The 13156-nt window shown below is 43.2% G+C and overlaps 1 protein-coding gene across 5 annotated transcripts in view; it reads left to right on the forward strand.

Annotated features, from left to right (window-relative positions):
* The window catches only part of USO1 (USO1 vesicle transport factor), a 1866649-nt gene that overhangs the window by 1493410 nt on the left and 360083 nt on the right, over positions 1–13156 (forward strand). For all 5 annotated transcript variants that reach the window (XM_044061107.1, XM_044061108.1, XM_044061110.1 and 2 more), the window contains one exon: positions 7076–7214. In XM_044061107.1, the coding sequence (XP_043917042.1) occupies positions 7076–7214 (139 nt within the window). The remainder of the gene's footprint in view (positions 1–7075; positions 7215–13156) is intronic.

The following is a 13156-nucleotide window of genomic DNA, read 5'->3' on the forward strand; positions in this document are numbered from 1 at the left end:
GAAGAGGCCATAGTTAGAAAACCTGTGCCAGCCTTTCCCAGAGGTGTGTGTGTGTGTGTGTGTGTGTGTGTGTGTGTGTGTGTGTGTGTGTGTGTGTGTGTGTGTGTGTGTGTGTGTGTGTGTGTGTGTGTGTGTGTGTGGGGGGTGTATGTGACTGCAAAAATCAAATCTCCAAGCGTGTGTGTGTCAGCTACTTGGGCAGGAACATGAATCACTGGTTAGACAGAGTGAGTGTTGGAGGACTTGGCTTTGAATCCTGACTAAAGACTCAACTCTAAACTTGTGCCAGTGGGGAGTCTTATTGGGGGGGATCTGGAGGGAGAAGGAGGAACCAGCACTGGACTGGCTGTGGTCTCTGTGTGCTCTTAAGGGAAATTGCACTTGATGCAGAGAGCTGCTTCTGGAAATACTGTGTGTACCTGATGTCCCAGTGAACGTCCCCCCACAGGTGCCACTGATGAGGATTGAGGCTCCTTGATTACTGGTCCAGAGGTGAAAAATCCACATCACATATTGGCGGCAGTGGTGGGATCACCACATCACATATTGGTGAAGAGTGGTGTGGATATTGAACTTCTATAGCCTGTAAACAATGGTCACTAAAGAAGGTGTTTGCAGTCTGAAGCAGCCACATGGTAGATATTCAGTTTCATATCATAATAGTTTATTTTTTTGTTTGCCTAGTTAGTCAGGGAGAGCAGGCAAGCATGTCAGCAGAGGATTTTTGCAAGCTGACATGGAGCCATTTGGCTGAAATGTGCCAAGAGAAAGGACTGGTGCATGCTAGCCTGACAAGCAGCTTGTAAGACAACCATACTGGCCTGGGGATGTAGAACTCTTTGAAAATGGGCAGTTCAACTTTGCCTCAGAAGACTTCAAAATCTCTATGGAGCTAGATACTTGAACTGGAGGACAAACATTTGGAATTAGAATCAGTAGAGAGACTGTGGCATTTGGAGGCCAAAGAAAAGGAAAATCAGGTGGAATTTGAATCAGCAGAGAGACTGAGATGTCTGGAGCCTGAAGAAAATGAGAGGCAAAGGCAACATGAAAAGAGATGCTGACTCTTCACCACAGTCATGGAGGTAATGGGGAAGGGAATAACGAAAACCCAGAAGCAATAAAGGTCAGTAAATTTCTTCCACAATATACAGAGTAATTATAATTTTGATAGTTTTATTCATATATTTGAAAGGGTATGTAAACAGTATGATGTTGACCAAGGGCTCTCGTTATGATTCCTGACCCCCTTACTCGTGATAAAGATGTAACTGCTGTTTCTAAATTGTCTGATACTGATTGATTAAATTATAATACAGTTAAAATTGTTTATTAGAATGCTTTAAGTTAACACCTGAAGCTTATAGAAAGGTTTTGTGAGCATAGATCCAAGGCAGATGAAAGTGTATGTGATTATATTGCTGAGTTAAGCACTTATTTTCATAGGTGGCTGAGTGGGTGTCAGGTCACCACTTTTAAAGGGCCGGAGACCTTTTGGTGAGGGAGCAACCCCCTAGCATTTTACCTGAGGACATGAGAATTTGGTTGGCAGATAGGGAATACAATACTGCAGATGAGTTGGGGAAAAAAGGACACCTATACCTAGCAAGTAGGGCATCACTTCACAGGAAGGAGATACCCAGTGCTGCACATGTGTATAAGGGAACCCATGGTCGGCAGCCTAAACCACCAGAGTCTGCCAATAACAGGGGAAGCCACTAGTTCAGGTACATGGCCAGGTTCAAGGGTTACATGTTTTAAATGTAACCAGTGGGACCATGTAGCATATAGATGCCCACGGAGGCAAGGTGGGGAACTAAATTTGGGGGAGCCAGCAAATGGGAATGACAGAATGCCAGTGGCGAGTTGTCTGGAGACAACAAGGGTATCAAACTGCCACAAGAGGTTATATCCTATCTTAGTAGATGGGAAACAGGCCACTGCTAAGAGAGAACACAGCCTCTGACCTAAACATTGTGAAGGCTCCAGTGGTTAAAGAGGAGCATTTCTTGCTTGGGCAGTCTACTCCAGTCAGAGCTTTAGAAGGGACCCCATTCTAAGTACCTTTGACTAGGGTTCAACTTGACTGGGAGGGTAGAAATGGAAGCAAGCAAGTAGGTGTGTTTGAGGATATCCCTGCAGATGTCCTGATAGGGAATGATTTTGATAATGCAGTACCTTGTGTGCATGCAGGTACACACAGTCAGGCTTGGAAATAGGCATGTAGGTTTGGTAGGCTGGATGAGGACCCAGACAGACCACACACTTGAAGCCAGGACTGGTGAGTTGGTTACTTCAGAGAGGGAGCTACCCTGTAGCAGTAAGACTGAAGGTGAGCCACAGCTACAGGTGGATACTGATGTTACCTTGGACAGAGTAGCTTCAAGGGCAGAGGTGAGTAGTAGTACCCAGGCTGACAGTGAGGCACCACTGTCAGAGGATGCCACACTTCCTGTGGAAGGTGAGCTGGATAGGGTTAAAAAGAAAGAGTTGAGGCAGGCTCAACTCTCAGACCCTACATTACAAGGCTTGAGGGAGGTAGCTAGGGAGGCATCTGTTTCTCAAGGAAAAGGGGAAACTATATATTGGAACAAAGGGTTACTGTGTAGAGTGGACCCTTATGGGAGGGCTAGAAGGTGAGGCAATACAGCAGTTGGTAATGCACAGACCCTAGCATTTGGCACTTATAGCCATAGTCCATGACATTCCCTTTGCAGGTCATATGGGCATAAAGCGTATTAAGAGACGTATAATGCAGAACTTTGTTGGCCTGGGATTTCCAGGGATGTAACCGGGTACTGCAGGATCTGTGAGCCGTGCCACAAAGTAGACAATGCAGGAGACACGGTCAAAGCTCCTTTGATGCCTTTGCCTGTGATTGAGGAGCCATTTCAGATGGTAGCTCTGGATATTGAGGGGACCTCTGAGCACCCCAAGTTCTACAGGGAAAAAGTATATCCTAGTGGTAGTAGATTATGCTGCCAAATACCCTGAGTTGATGGCCTTGTCCTCCATTGAGGCACAAAAGGTGGAAAATGCTTTCTTAAAGATTTTCAGCAGGGTAAGTTTCCCAAAAGAAATATTAACAGAGGTGCTAATTTCATGTCATACCTGCTGGCTTGTCTGTAGGAGTGTTATGGGGTGAAGCACCTAAAGAGCACCCCCTACCACCCATAGACTAATGGTCTGGTGGAGAGGTTAAACTCTACACTAAAGACCATGCTACGGGCAATTGCAGGCAATTTACGAGGAAGTGGGAGAAATATTTTTCCCATCTGTTTGCTTATAGAGAGGTGCCCCAGGAATCCACAGGTTTTTCACCTTTGAGTTGCTATATGGGCTTAGGGTGAGGGGACATCTGGATTTGATTTGCAATGAGTGGGAGGGTGTGTGTGAATCCCACCGGGAGTCTTTTGTGGCATATGTCCTAAACCTTAGGACCACGCTCAGGGAACTCATGGACTTGGACCAGGAGAACCTGGCAGGAGCCCAACAGCAGAAAAAAGTTTTGTATGATAGGAATGCTCGAGCCAGAGAGTATGCTGTGAGGCAGCAGGTTATGGTTCTCATTCATGTCAGACTCAGTAAGCTGTAGGCAGCTTTAGAGCGACCTTTCAAGGTGGTAAGGAAGGTCAGGGATGTAAACTACATGGTAGAACTAGGCAGGAGGCATGGGCACAAATTGTACCATGTTAACACCATGAAACCTTAGCATGACAGAGAGGCCCTTGTGGTGAGTATTTGCAGTAAGAAGCAGGAGGGGTTTTAGGGGGATCTATGGCTACAGAAAGCCAGCCAGCAAAATCCCAAGTTACTGTGGCAGAACCTAGGGTTGCAGGCATATGATATGACAGTAAAACACTATAATGCAGTCAGCAGTGCAAAGGCAGCTGGGATCTCAAGACAGGGTATGGGGTTATGTATTCCCAGTTAGGCTCATTTCTCTCAATCAATGTTTCTCAATGGGCACTTGAAAAGCTAGTGTGAGTCTTCGAAGGGGGGGGGGGGACATATGACGAAAGGAGGTACCGCCCACTTGTATGTCATTTGTGAATATCGAACTGATTTATACAAGGTGCTTGTGTTACAAATGTATTAGAGCTGTGGATCATACAAGATGCTGATGTTACAAATGTATTAGAACTATATGTCATGTGTATATCAGACTGACTGGTACAGACGCGTGTGTTGAAAAGGTACTTTGTAAAATGCTTGAGTTTGGACTGTATCCACCATGGGCCTACTCCAGAGAACAGAAATGTGCTTGCATTATTATAACTGTTTAAATGTATATGTTTTAACAGAGGAAACTGGAGGGTTAACCTCAGTCCAGCAAACTTTAGAAAAATATCTGAAATTAAATCACTTTATAGGCTAGGCCATAAAGATGCTATCTCATAGATTTTAAGGCAGCCAGAGATGCAAAGTCTGTACTACGAAACTTTCTGCATTGTCTTTGGTGTGTACTAATTGCTACTCTGGAAGAATGGAAGTGTTTAGTTGTTTCACGAACTCCAGAAGCTCAGCAGTTCTGAGCATAGCCCTTGTGTGTATATTATTAGCGGTAGGTGCCTAGTCCTGCCAGCTTCCAGCAATGGGGGTTTTGTATGGAAACTAGAAGCCAGATGACCAGAAATGGTGTCTTTCTTCAGGCTATGCCAGCAGTAATATTTTAGATATTATTTTGAGACGTCTGTTAGTGAGGCAAAGCATTCTGTATTCTGCCTTGGACCTGACAACAGGAAGAACTATTCAGCACATTATCTGCCCTGTTCTGTTAAGTAAGTTATTAGGGTATAATAATTCCCTTAGATTCAGTCAGGAATATAGTGAAGCTTAGTTTAGATATTCAAAAGTCCAGAAATACCAATGTGTGCTGAATAAATGCTTCTCTAACCAAAACATAAATCCAACAAGCAAAAGTAAGATGAAGCAACACCAGGCTATCATAAAATCAGCAACAGTTTATTCAGGAAACATGCACAGATAAAGGCATAAGCGCTTTCACAGTATTACAACTGCTTCATCAGATGCAGATGGTGAGACATCCAAATTGCAAAGCACAGTATAGCTGCACACATTCCTGATGCAAATCACCATGATACATTTGACTTTGCAGTGCAGTGATTGAAAACAGGTAAAGGCTGATTACTGCAATAGTTTAATAAATGCATTTTATTGGTATCTTGTCAAAAAAAGACTAAGTCCATACTTAGAGGAAGCCTCTGATGTGTATTTGCTTCCCACAGTCACATTTACCCTTTTTCATGAAAAATATAAGCATTGAAGGTAGCATCAAAAGGACAGAATTGAGTAGTAGTAGTTCTTCATAAGGGTGCCTATCTCCCTGAGCTTCAAAATCACACCAAGTGGAAGTGAAGGCTTTGATGATATAACATGGGAGGTGTCTGCACAAACTGCAGCAAGAAAGTTCTCTTGAAGAGTGCATGGGTGTGTATACCAGTTATTCCATTTTGCTGTTGTGTACGTAGTAGTGGGTATGCACCATATATATGGGAAAGAACCTGAGCTCTTATAGACTGGAAAAAACAGATGGGACCCCAAATGGAGAAGTCCCAGAAATGATGATTGCTATAAATGTGATGTATTCAAATATCTGTTATTATGGTAACTTGACTATACAATTGTATTTTCCACAAAATGAGAGCAGAGTGCCTGAGTTTTTATTTCAGGTCTGAAAGTATGAGATACTCTTTCGCCCGTACTTAAAATATGGAAGATGTTAATTATTTTATAATGACCAGGTAGATATTTATAGTTTAGTTTTTTGATTTTTCATATTTACCTTCCAATTAGTTTTCATCCATCTAATTTTGTTCTCTCAAGGCTCTTTTTAATAACCTTTCATGTACTTTGACTACACTAAGATTGTGTCTGATTTTAAACCAAGGCACTAAGTAGAAGGGATTTTGCTGCAAATGTAGAGTGTGTTGAACATTTTTTCCAAATTCCATTTTTATTTGATGGTATGCCCCTTACACCTGAATCCAGGGACTTTGCACTGTTGGCTTCCAAACTTATAATTGTCATCTTTCTGATATAATTTTATCAAGACTAGACAATGACTGCAGAAGCTGAACATATTTTGGCTAAGACCCTATTTCTGGATCCTGTCTGATTTAGAATTTAACGTGTAGTATTTCTGTCATGGGTTGTGTGCTGGGATAGTTGTCTTCACAGTGTTTATTACCATGTTTTTGTGAAATGTGAAAAATCCTTCATGTTGCTTGATCATGATACCTGTTGTATTGCCCAGCATTTGTGCTTGCTCTCTCTTGAAACTGGGTATACCTGAATTACTGAATTAGTACGATAGGTAAGTTGCATGTCTCCACACTGTGACCAATTTGTTGTATGCCAATTCAGCATTCAGAAAATATTTTATCATTTAAGCTTGAAAAAAGGTGTCTGACTTTGAATAACAGGAACTACAGTACTGCAGTAACAGAACTAAGTAAACATACTGTGTGGTCTGAGAGCCACTTTACTGACCGCAGACTCCCTTCTTCCTTCAGGGTTACCCATTATCATCCATCCCTACTCACTAGAAGAGATCTGACTTGCAGTGCTTGTAAGAGACCAGAGGATTATGAAGGTCTGCATACCAGTGGCAAGATCATTTTCTGTGGGTTTAGTGTGGCCTGTATTTTGCTACTGTGTTCCACTCATGTTATTACTGTACATTTACAGTCTTAATACCTCTGGCCTTTAGGTTTTGCTAGTGTGTGAACCTGAACCTGTGGTGGACTTGTTCAGTCCCTCTTCCTTCAAGAGGAAGATCTAGCTGTCCTCTCATTCATTCATTCCACCCCACCCTCAATCCCCATGAGCCCTGTTGTGCACAGACAGCTGGTATAAAGCAGCTTTAATAGTAGGTTAGTTGGAATTGTCTGACTCTGTATGGAACTGGCTGTCCTTTACTTCAACACGATTGCTTGCAAATAATCTATTTACAAGTGGAAAAAAAACATCTGTTAAATAGAAAAAGTAAGGCATTTCTGGTTGATCTGCAGTGTTGTATATTTATTTACTTTCTCTGCTTTTTTTTCTGCAGGATACACAGATTAATGAATTAAACCAGCAGGTAATGTCACTGACAAGCCAGAATGAGCACCTTCAGTCATCAGTAATGCAGCAACAGTTACAGATTCAACAACACAAAGATCAATACAACCTTCTGAAAGTTCAGCTAGGTATAATTTTGTGATGAATGAAAAAAGTGAATCTGTCACACTTTTTTGTTGTTTAAGAAGCATTGTTATTGTTTGTAATGTTGTCAAGACCTTCAGAGCAGTTTTACTCAAGCAATTTATTGTGCTTTGAAACACCTGTACATCCAGACGGGATTTCCTATCACGTAGTCAAACTTTTACAAGTTCGAACTACATATGGTCGAGACCATATATTCGAATTTGTAGAAGTGTACGCGTTTGAATGGAAATCTCCATAAACGGAGGTTTCCATTCACTTCAATGTGGTGCAATCTCGGAGTTGGTATATTTAGGTAGTGGGGGGGCATGGGGGTTGCCCCCTTGCTTACAACAATTTATTTTGTTGTCCGTTATTTTTTAAATTTTTTATTTATTTTTTTTACGTAGTCGACGTTCTGTAATTTCGAACATAATGGTTCGACCATTAGGAGTTTGGAGTTACGGAACTTCGACTATCTGATATAGACCCTCCAGGTGGTGCCCCTTTGATAAAGCTTCAGAATGCTCTCCTGCAGGAAATCACTTTTTATTCTAATGTCCAATAGCACCATCACTGAGTTAATGCTTTAAAGGAAACCTAGTCCCTCGTTTCCTTATTTCTTTCCTGCTGCTTTAACAGGAGTAGTTTACTGGGTCTGGCTCAGGGTTTAATTCAGACTATTGAGCCGTGTTATAAAGTGGATGTTCATCGTGTTACACTGCTGCAGTCATCACACTTGGGTTATCCTGCCGTCAGGCGGTCCCACAGTCGACCAGAGTTCCAAAGTCTTGGTCCGGCATCGGTTGCTGTCGCTTCTTCCCTGACGTCAGTGCGCCAGGGGTATAAAAGAGGCACCTGACGCCATTTTCCCCAGTCTTTCTTGTCGCGCGGTGCCCGAAGCAGATGCAGTTCGCAAGTGCCGGTCGGCCGACTCCTGAGATTTTCAAATCGAATTTCAGACCAAAGTCTTCAGTAAAAGCTAAGTACCCCATTGAGGAACCTTTTCTTGCCTCAGTCCGATGTCAGAAAAAGTTAACAATTGCATTTCTTGTGGGAAGCAAATACCTCATAAGGACTTTCATTCTTATTGTATTCCTTGCCTAGGCCCAGACCACGACGTCGCATGTTGTTGGTTTTGTGCTAGGTTTAACAAACTAACTATTAAACGTCGGTTTGATTTCGCCCGACATTATTTTGGTAGGAAATTTAATTATACCATGCCGTCGGAGCAACCGACGACCATAATGCATAAAAAACGCAAAGATAAGGACAGGCAGCCGAGACCCAAACCAGACTCTGAGGTCTCTGCTAGGCCAGTCGCTGATTCTCCGGTTTTCAGTGAGGCGCCTATGCAGCCCCTGACGACTGCTGATTTAGAACCCCAGGCGGCATCCAATTCCCAAGCGGAGATTGCTAGGCCTTCACAACCTTTATCTTTAGGCTCTTCCGACTCCATGGCTGAAGGAGATTCCGGTGCAGTTGAAACATCTTCAGTTGCAGAAGGTGTCTTCAGACCGACTACTCTTACTATTAAATCCTATGCAAAATTGAAAACTCCTTTAAAAGTAAAGAAGACTGTACAGCAGTCTCCAGTGCAAGGCCCCCATGCCTCAGAAACAGATGCTTAAGATGGCTGAAGACTTAATTACACTAATCAGGGGTTCCTATCCCCCTCCTGATAAAACGCTTCCTCTGACCAGGTTTCAGTTTCCTCAGATTCTTCTGAGGAGCAGGAATACTGCTTTCCCCTTTATGAAGACTCTGATGCTGAAGAGTCTATCCCTTCAGCACCTCCCCCAGAAGACTACTCTTTTGGGGAAACTTTACATACCATGAGGGAACATTTCCACTGGGAAGGTCAGGATTACTCTGATTCTAAGAAAACGCTCCAAGAGTTCCTTTTACTACCCCAGCACATACCACTTGCTATTCCACCCATGTTTGACATTGTGGATGATGTCTATTCAGAATCTAGCCTTAACCCAGGTTCACTACTTCCTGCACCAGCTAAACCAGACAGATACTACAGTCCCTGACTCACACAAATTCCTATATAAAAGCCCTGTTGCTGACCCAGAAACCATTTCCCAGGGTCCCAAAGGGGTTAAGGCCTCTATTGCTAAAAATCCTGTACCCTCTGAAAGGGATTCTAGAGCACTAGACAGATGGGGAAAGAAAGTATATACCTCAGCTACTCTAGCTTTGAGGGCCTTAAATTGCCAGTTTCACATACTGAAATATCAACAATATTTGATGTCTCAATTAAAACAAATAAATGATCACACATACAAAGCAGCCTGATTCCAAGGAAATGCAAGATTTGTTGCATGCAGCTGAACAAGTGGGAAAACATACTTTGCGATGTGGATTTCATTCATTGGAAGCTTCTTGTAGAGCAGCAGTGACAGGGTCTGTCATATGTAGGCTTTCTTGGTTAAAAGAACAAACTTTACCTGATCATGTTAAAGCAAAGTTATTGGATGCACATTTATAGCAGGATGTTTTATTTGGTGTAAAAGCAGAAGAGCTTTTAAAGAAAATGGAGGATAAGGCAAAATCTATGCAGACGGTCAAGGATTTTTTACAGGTTCAACCCCCTCGTTTCAGCAGAAATTGGCCAACCAAAATCCTGGTCCTTTCCAGCTTCTAAGACCATAGAGGGGCAAATTCAGATGCCCAAGGGGCAGAGGTCAGTCACAAGGTTCTTACAAGCCTCGACAATGGGGTGCCACAACCCAGAAAGGAGGAGAAGACAGGTCTCAAACTATCAGAAGACAAACACAATGACTTACCCCTCAGACTGCCAAGCAAATCCCTCTTGGCAGCTCCCTTGGGAGGAAAACTAGCACTTTTTGCAGACAACTGGCACATCATCACAAAAGACAAATGGGTCCTAAATATTGTATCTCAAGGATACAGATTCCACTTTCACACTTTACCAAGGATAAAATGAATGCCAAACCTGCCACCAAATCAATGGGCAGAGGCTCAAAAACAAATTACAGCTCTCATGGACATGAGAGCCATTCAGCAGGTTCCTACACAGGAGCAAGGACAAGGATTTGACTCTTTCTAGTTCCCCGAAAGGACAAAGCCTGGAGACCCATTCTGGACCTCTCAATTCTAAACACATATCTGGAAGTACCCAAATTCAAGATGCTAACACTACAGCAACTTCTTCTCATGCTGGGCAAGAAGGCTTGGCTAGTAACGTTGGACCTCAAGGAGGCATACCTGCATGTCCCTATCAGACAAAATTGCAGAAGATACCTCCGATTTATAGCAGGTTCAACCCATTACCAATTCTCTGCACTGCCCTTTGGCTTATCTACTGCGCCCAGGATCTTCACAAAATGCCTGGCACCAGTAATTGCATACTGCAGACAAAGAGGAATTCAAATATATCCATACCTGGACGACTGCCTTATTCAAGCAGAAAGCAAGGACATTCTTTTAAAGCATCTGGCATTTGTCACAAACCTATTAAGTTGCCTAGGGTACACAGTAAACGAAAAGAAGTCAAAACTAGTGCCCTCACAAGACATAATATTCCTGGGTGCCAGCTTAAATACAACAGCCCAGATGGCTTATCTCACGCTAGACAAGCAAGGACAACTGACTCAGTACTTCAGAATGATGGCAACAAAGACCCAGCTCCCTGCAAGAAAAATTCTGCAGGCCTTGGGATTCATGGCATCTTGCATACTACTAATACCGTATGCAAAACTGCATATGAGGAAATTACAATGGTACCTGAAAAGCGTATGGACTCAACACAGCCACAGCTTGGAAACAATAATACCACTCATTCCCTGCCTTCAACAGGAGTTTCTATGGTGGGCTCAGGCATATCACCTCAACAAGTATCAACCTTTTACCTTACCCACAGCCAGGCAAACTATAACAACAGATGCATCGGATTATGCCTGGGGAGCACACATGGCAGGACAGTGTATTCAGGGCAAATGGTCTGCAGATCAAAAGCTTCTACATATCAATCAAAAAGAGATGCTAGCTGTACAAAATGCCCCTAACAGCTTTCAAGGACCTCCTGCATCCAGGACAACTCCTAATAAAGACGGATAACACCACAGTGATGTGGTACATAAACAAGTAAGGGGGCACACATTCCTACCCCCTATGCAGGCAAGCAATGACCTTGTGGAACACACCACTGACCTACCAAGTTCAACTACAAGCACAATTCCTGCCAGGAAAGAAAAACGTATTGGCAGACGATCTAAGCAGAAACCTCATAGATCCTCACGAGTGGAAACTAGACCCACAAGTATTCGCAAAGATAACTCAAAAATGGGGGAGCCCAGACATAGATCTGTTTGCCTCCCCCAAAACTACCAACTACGGAAATTTTGCACAAGGACATACCACACACTAGCTTGGAAAGTGGACGCCCTCTCATTCAGTTGGAAAACATTAACAGTGTATGCCTTTCCTCCACTGCCTCTTCTGGCAAAGGTGCTGCTGAAAGCCAGATTAGAGAGGCCACAAATGATACTCATTGCTCCAGACTGGCCATGCCAACACTGGTATCCAATACTAAGGAACATGGCTCAAGGCCCACCATGGATTTTACCTCAAATTCCTCACCTGCTCACTCAGCAAAACAATCAGATTCTACACAGCCAGCTCAAGACTTTAAATCTGGCTGCATGGCAAATTACCTAAACAACCAGTCAACACTTCTCTCTAAAGCTGTTATGGATGTCATTCTGGAGGCCAGGAGGCCCAGCATCAGGAAAGCCTATTCAGACAAATGGAAAAGATTCTGCGCCTGGAACCAGGCTAAAGGCCAAAATCCCCTTGTCCCAAATATTCCTCAGATTCTACAATATTTAACTGAGATGTTGCACAAAGGACTTTCATTTTCATCTATTAAGATCCATGCCTCAGCTATTTCAGCTCAGTACAACACGGATCCTCCTATATTTTCACATCCATTACTAAGACAGTTCCTTAGAGGGGCTAAGAACATAAGACCGCCCCGGAGAGCTCCAACACCAACTTGGGATCTCAACTTTGTTTTGGAAAAACTTACACTACCGCCCTTTGAACCAGCTTTTACAGCTGATTTACAGTTTCTGTCGTGGAAAACTGCCCTGCTGCTAGAAATAACTTCATCACGAAGAGTCTCAGAGCTACAGGCCCTAATGGCAGTGGAGCCTTTCATCATTTTTCATCAAGACAGAGTCGCTTTACGAAATTAACCCTTCATTTATGCCAAAGGTGGTATCCAGTGTGGCCCTAAACCAAACCATTCATTTGCCCACCTTTTATCCAAACCCCCAGAACAAAGGGAAAATGCTCCTACACTCTTTGGACATTCACAGACTATTACATTACTACTTGGATAAAACTAAGGCTTTCAGAAAATCTGACCAGCTCTTTGTATCCTATGCTGCAGGATCACAAGGAAAGGCTATCTCAAAACAGACCATTTCAAAATAGATAGGGCATTGTATCCGTTTCTGCTACACACGCCATGGAAAACTTGTACCTGGTAACATTAGGCCCCATTCCACCAGGGCTAAAGCAACATCAACAGCCTTCCTCAGAGGGGTACCAACCAAGGATATTTTGGAAGCTGCAACTTGGAGTTCAGTGCACACCTTCACCAAGCACCATCACTTACCTCTATACTCTAAAACCAGAGCTGGCTTTGCCACTGCAGTTCTGCAGGGCGTACTAGCTTCTCCAAACCCTGTTTAGTTCCACCGCCCATCCTTAGCTTTGGGATTCAACCCAAGTGTGATGACTGCAGCAGTGTAACACGATGAACATAGTACAGTTTTGTACCTACCATAAATTTAGATGTTCGAGTGTTCACACTGCTGCAGTCCAGATTGCCCTCCCTCCATCCCCTCTGACCTAGCTGAACTTTCCTGTACCTTTCTATCCTGTACAACCTTTGTGGTGTATTTGCTTG

Source organism: Protopterus annectens, chromosome 2.part0 (assembly GCF_019279795.1).
Source record: "Protopterus annectens isolate FY-2018-M chromosome 2.part0, PAN1.0, whole genome shotgun sequence".
Lineage (NCBI taxonomy): Eukaryota > Metazoa > Chordata > Ceratodontiformes > Protopteridae > Protopterus > Protopterus annectens.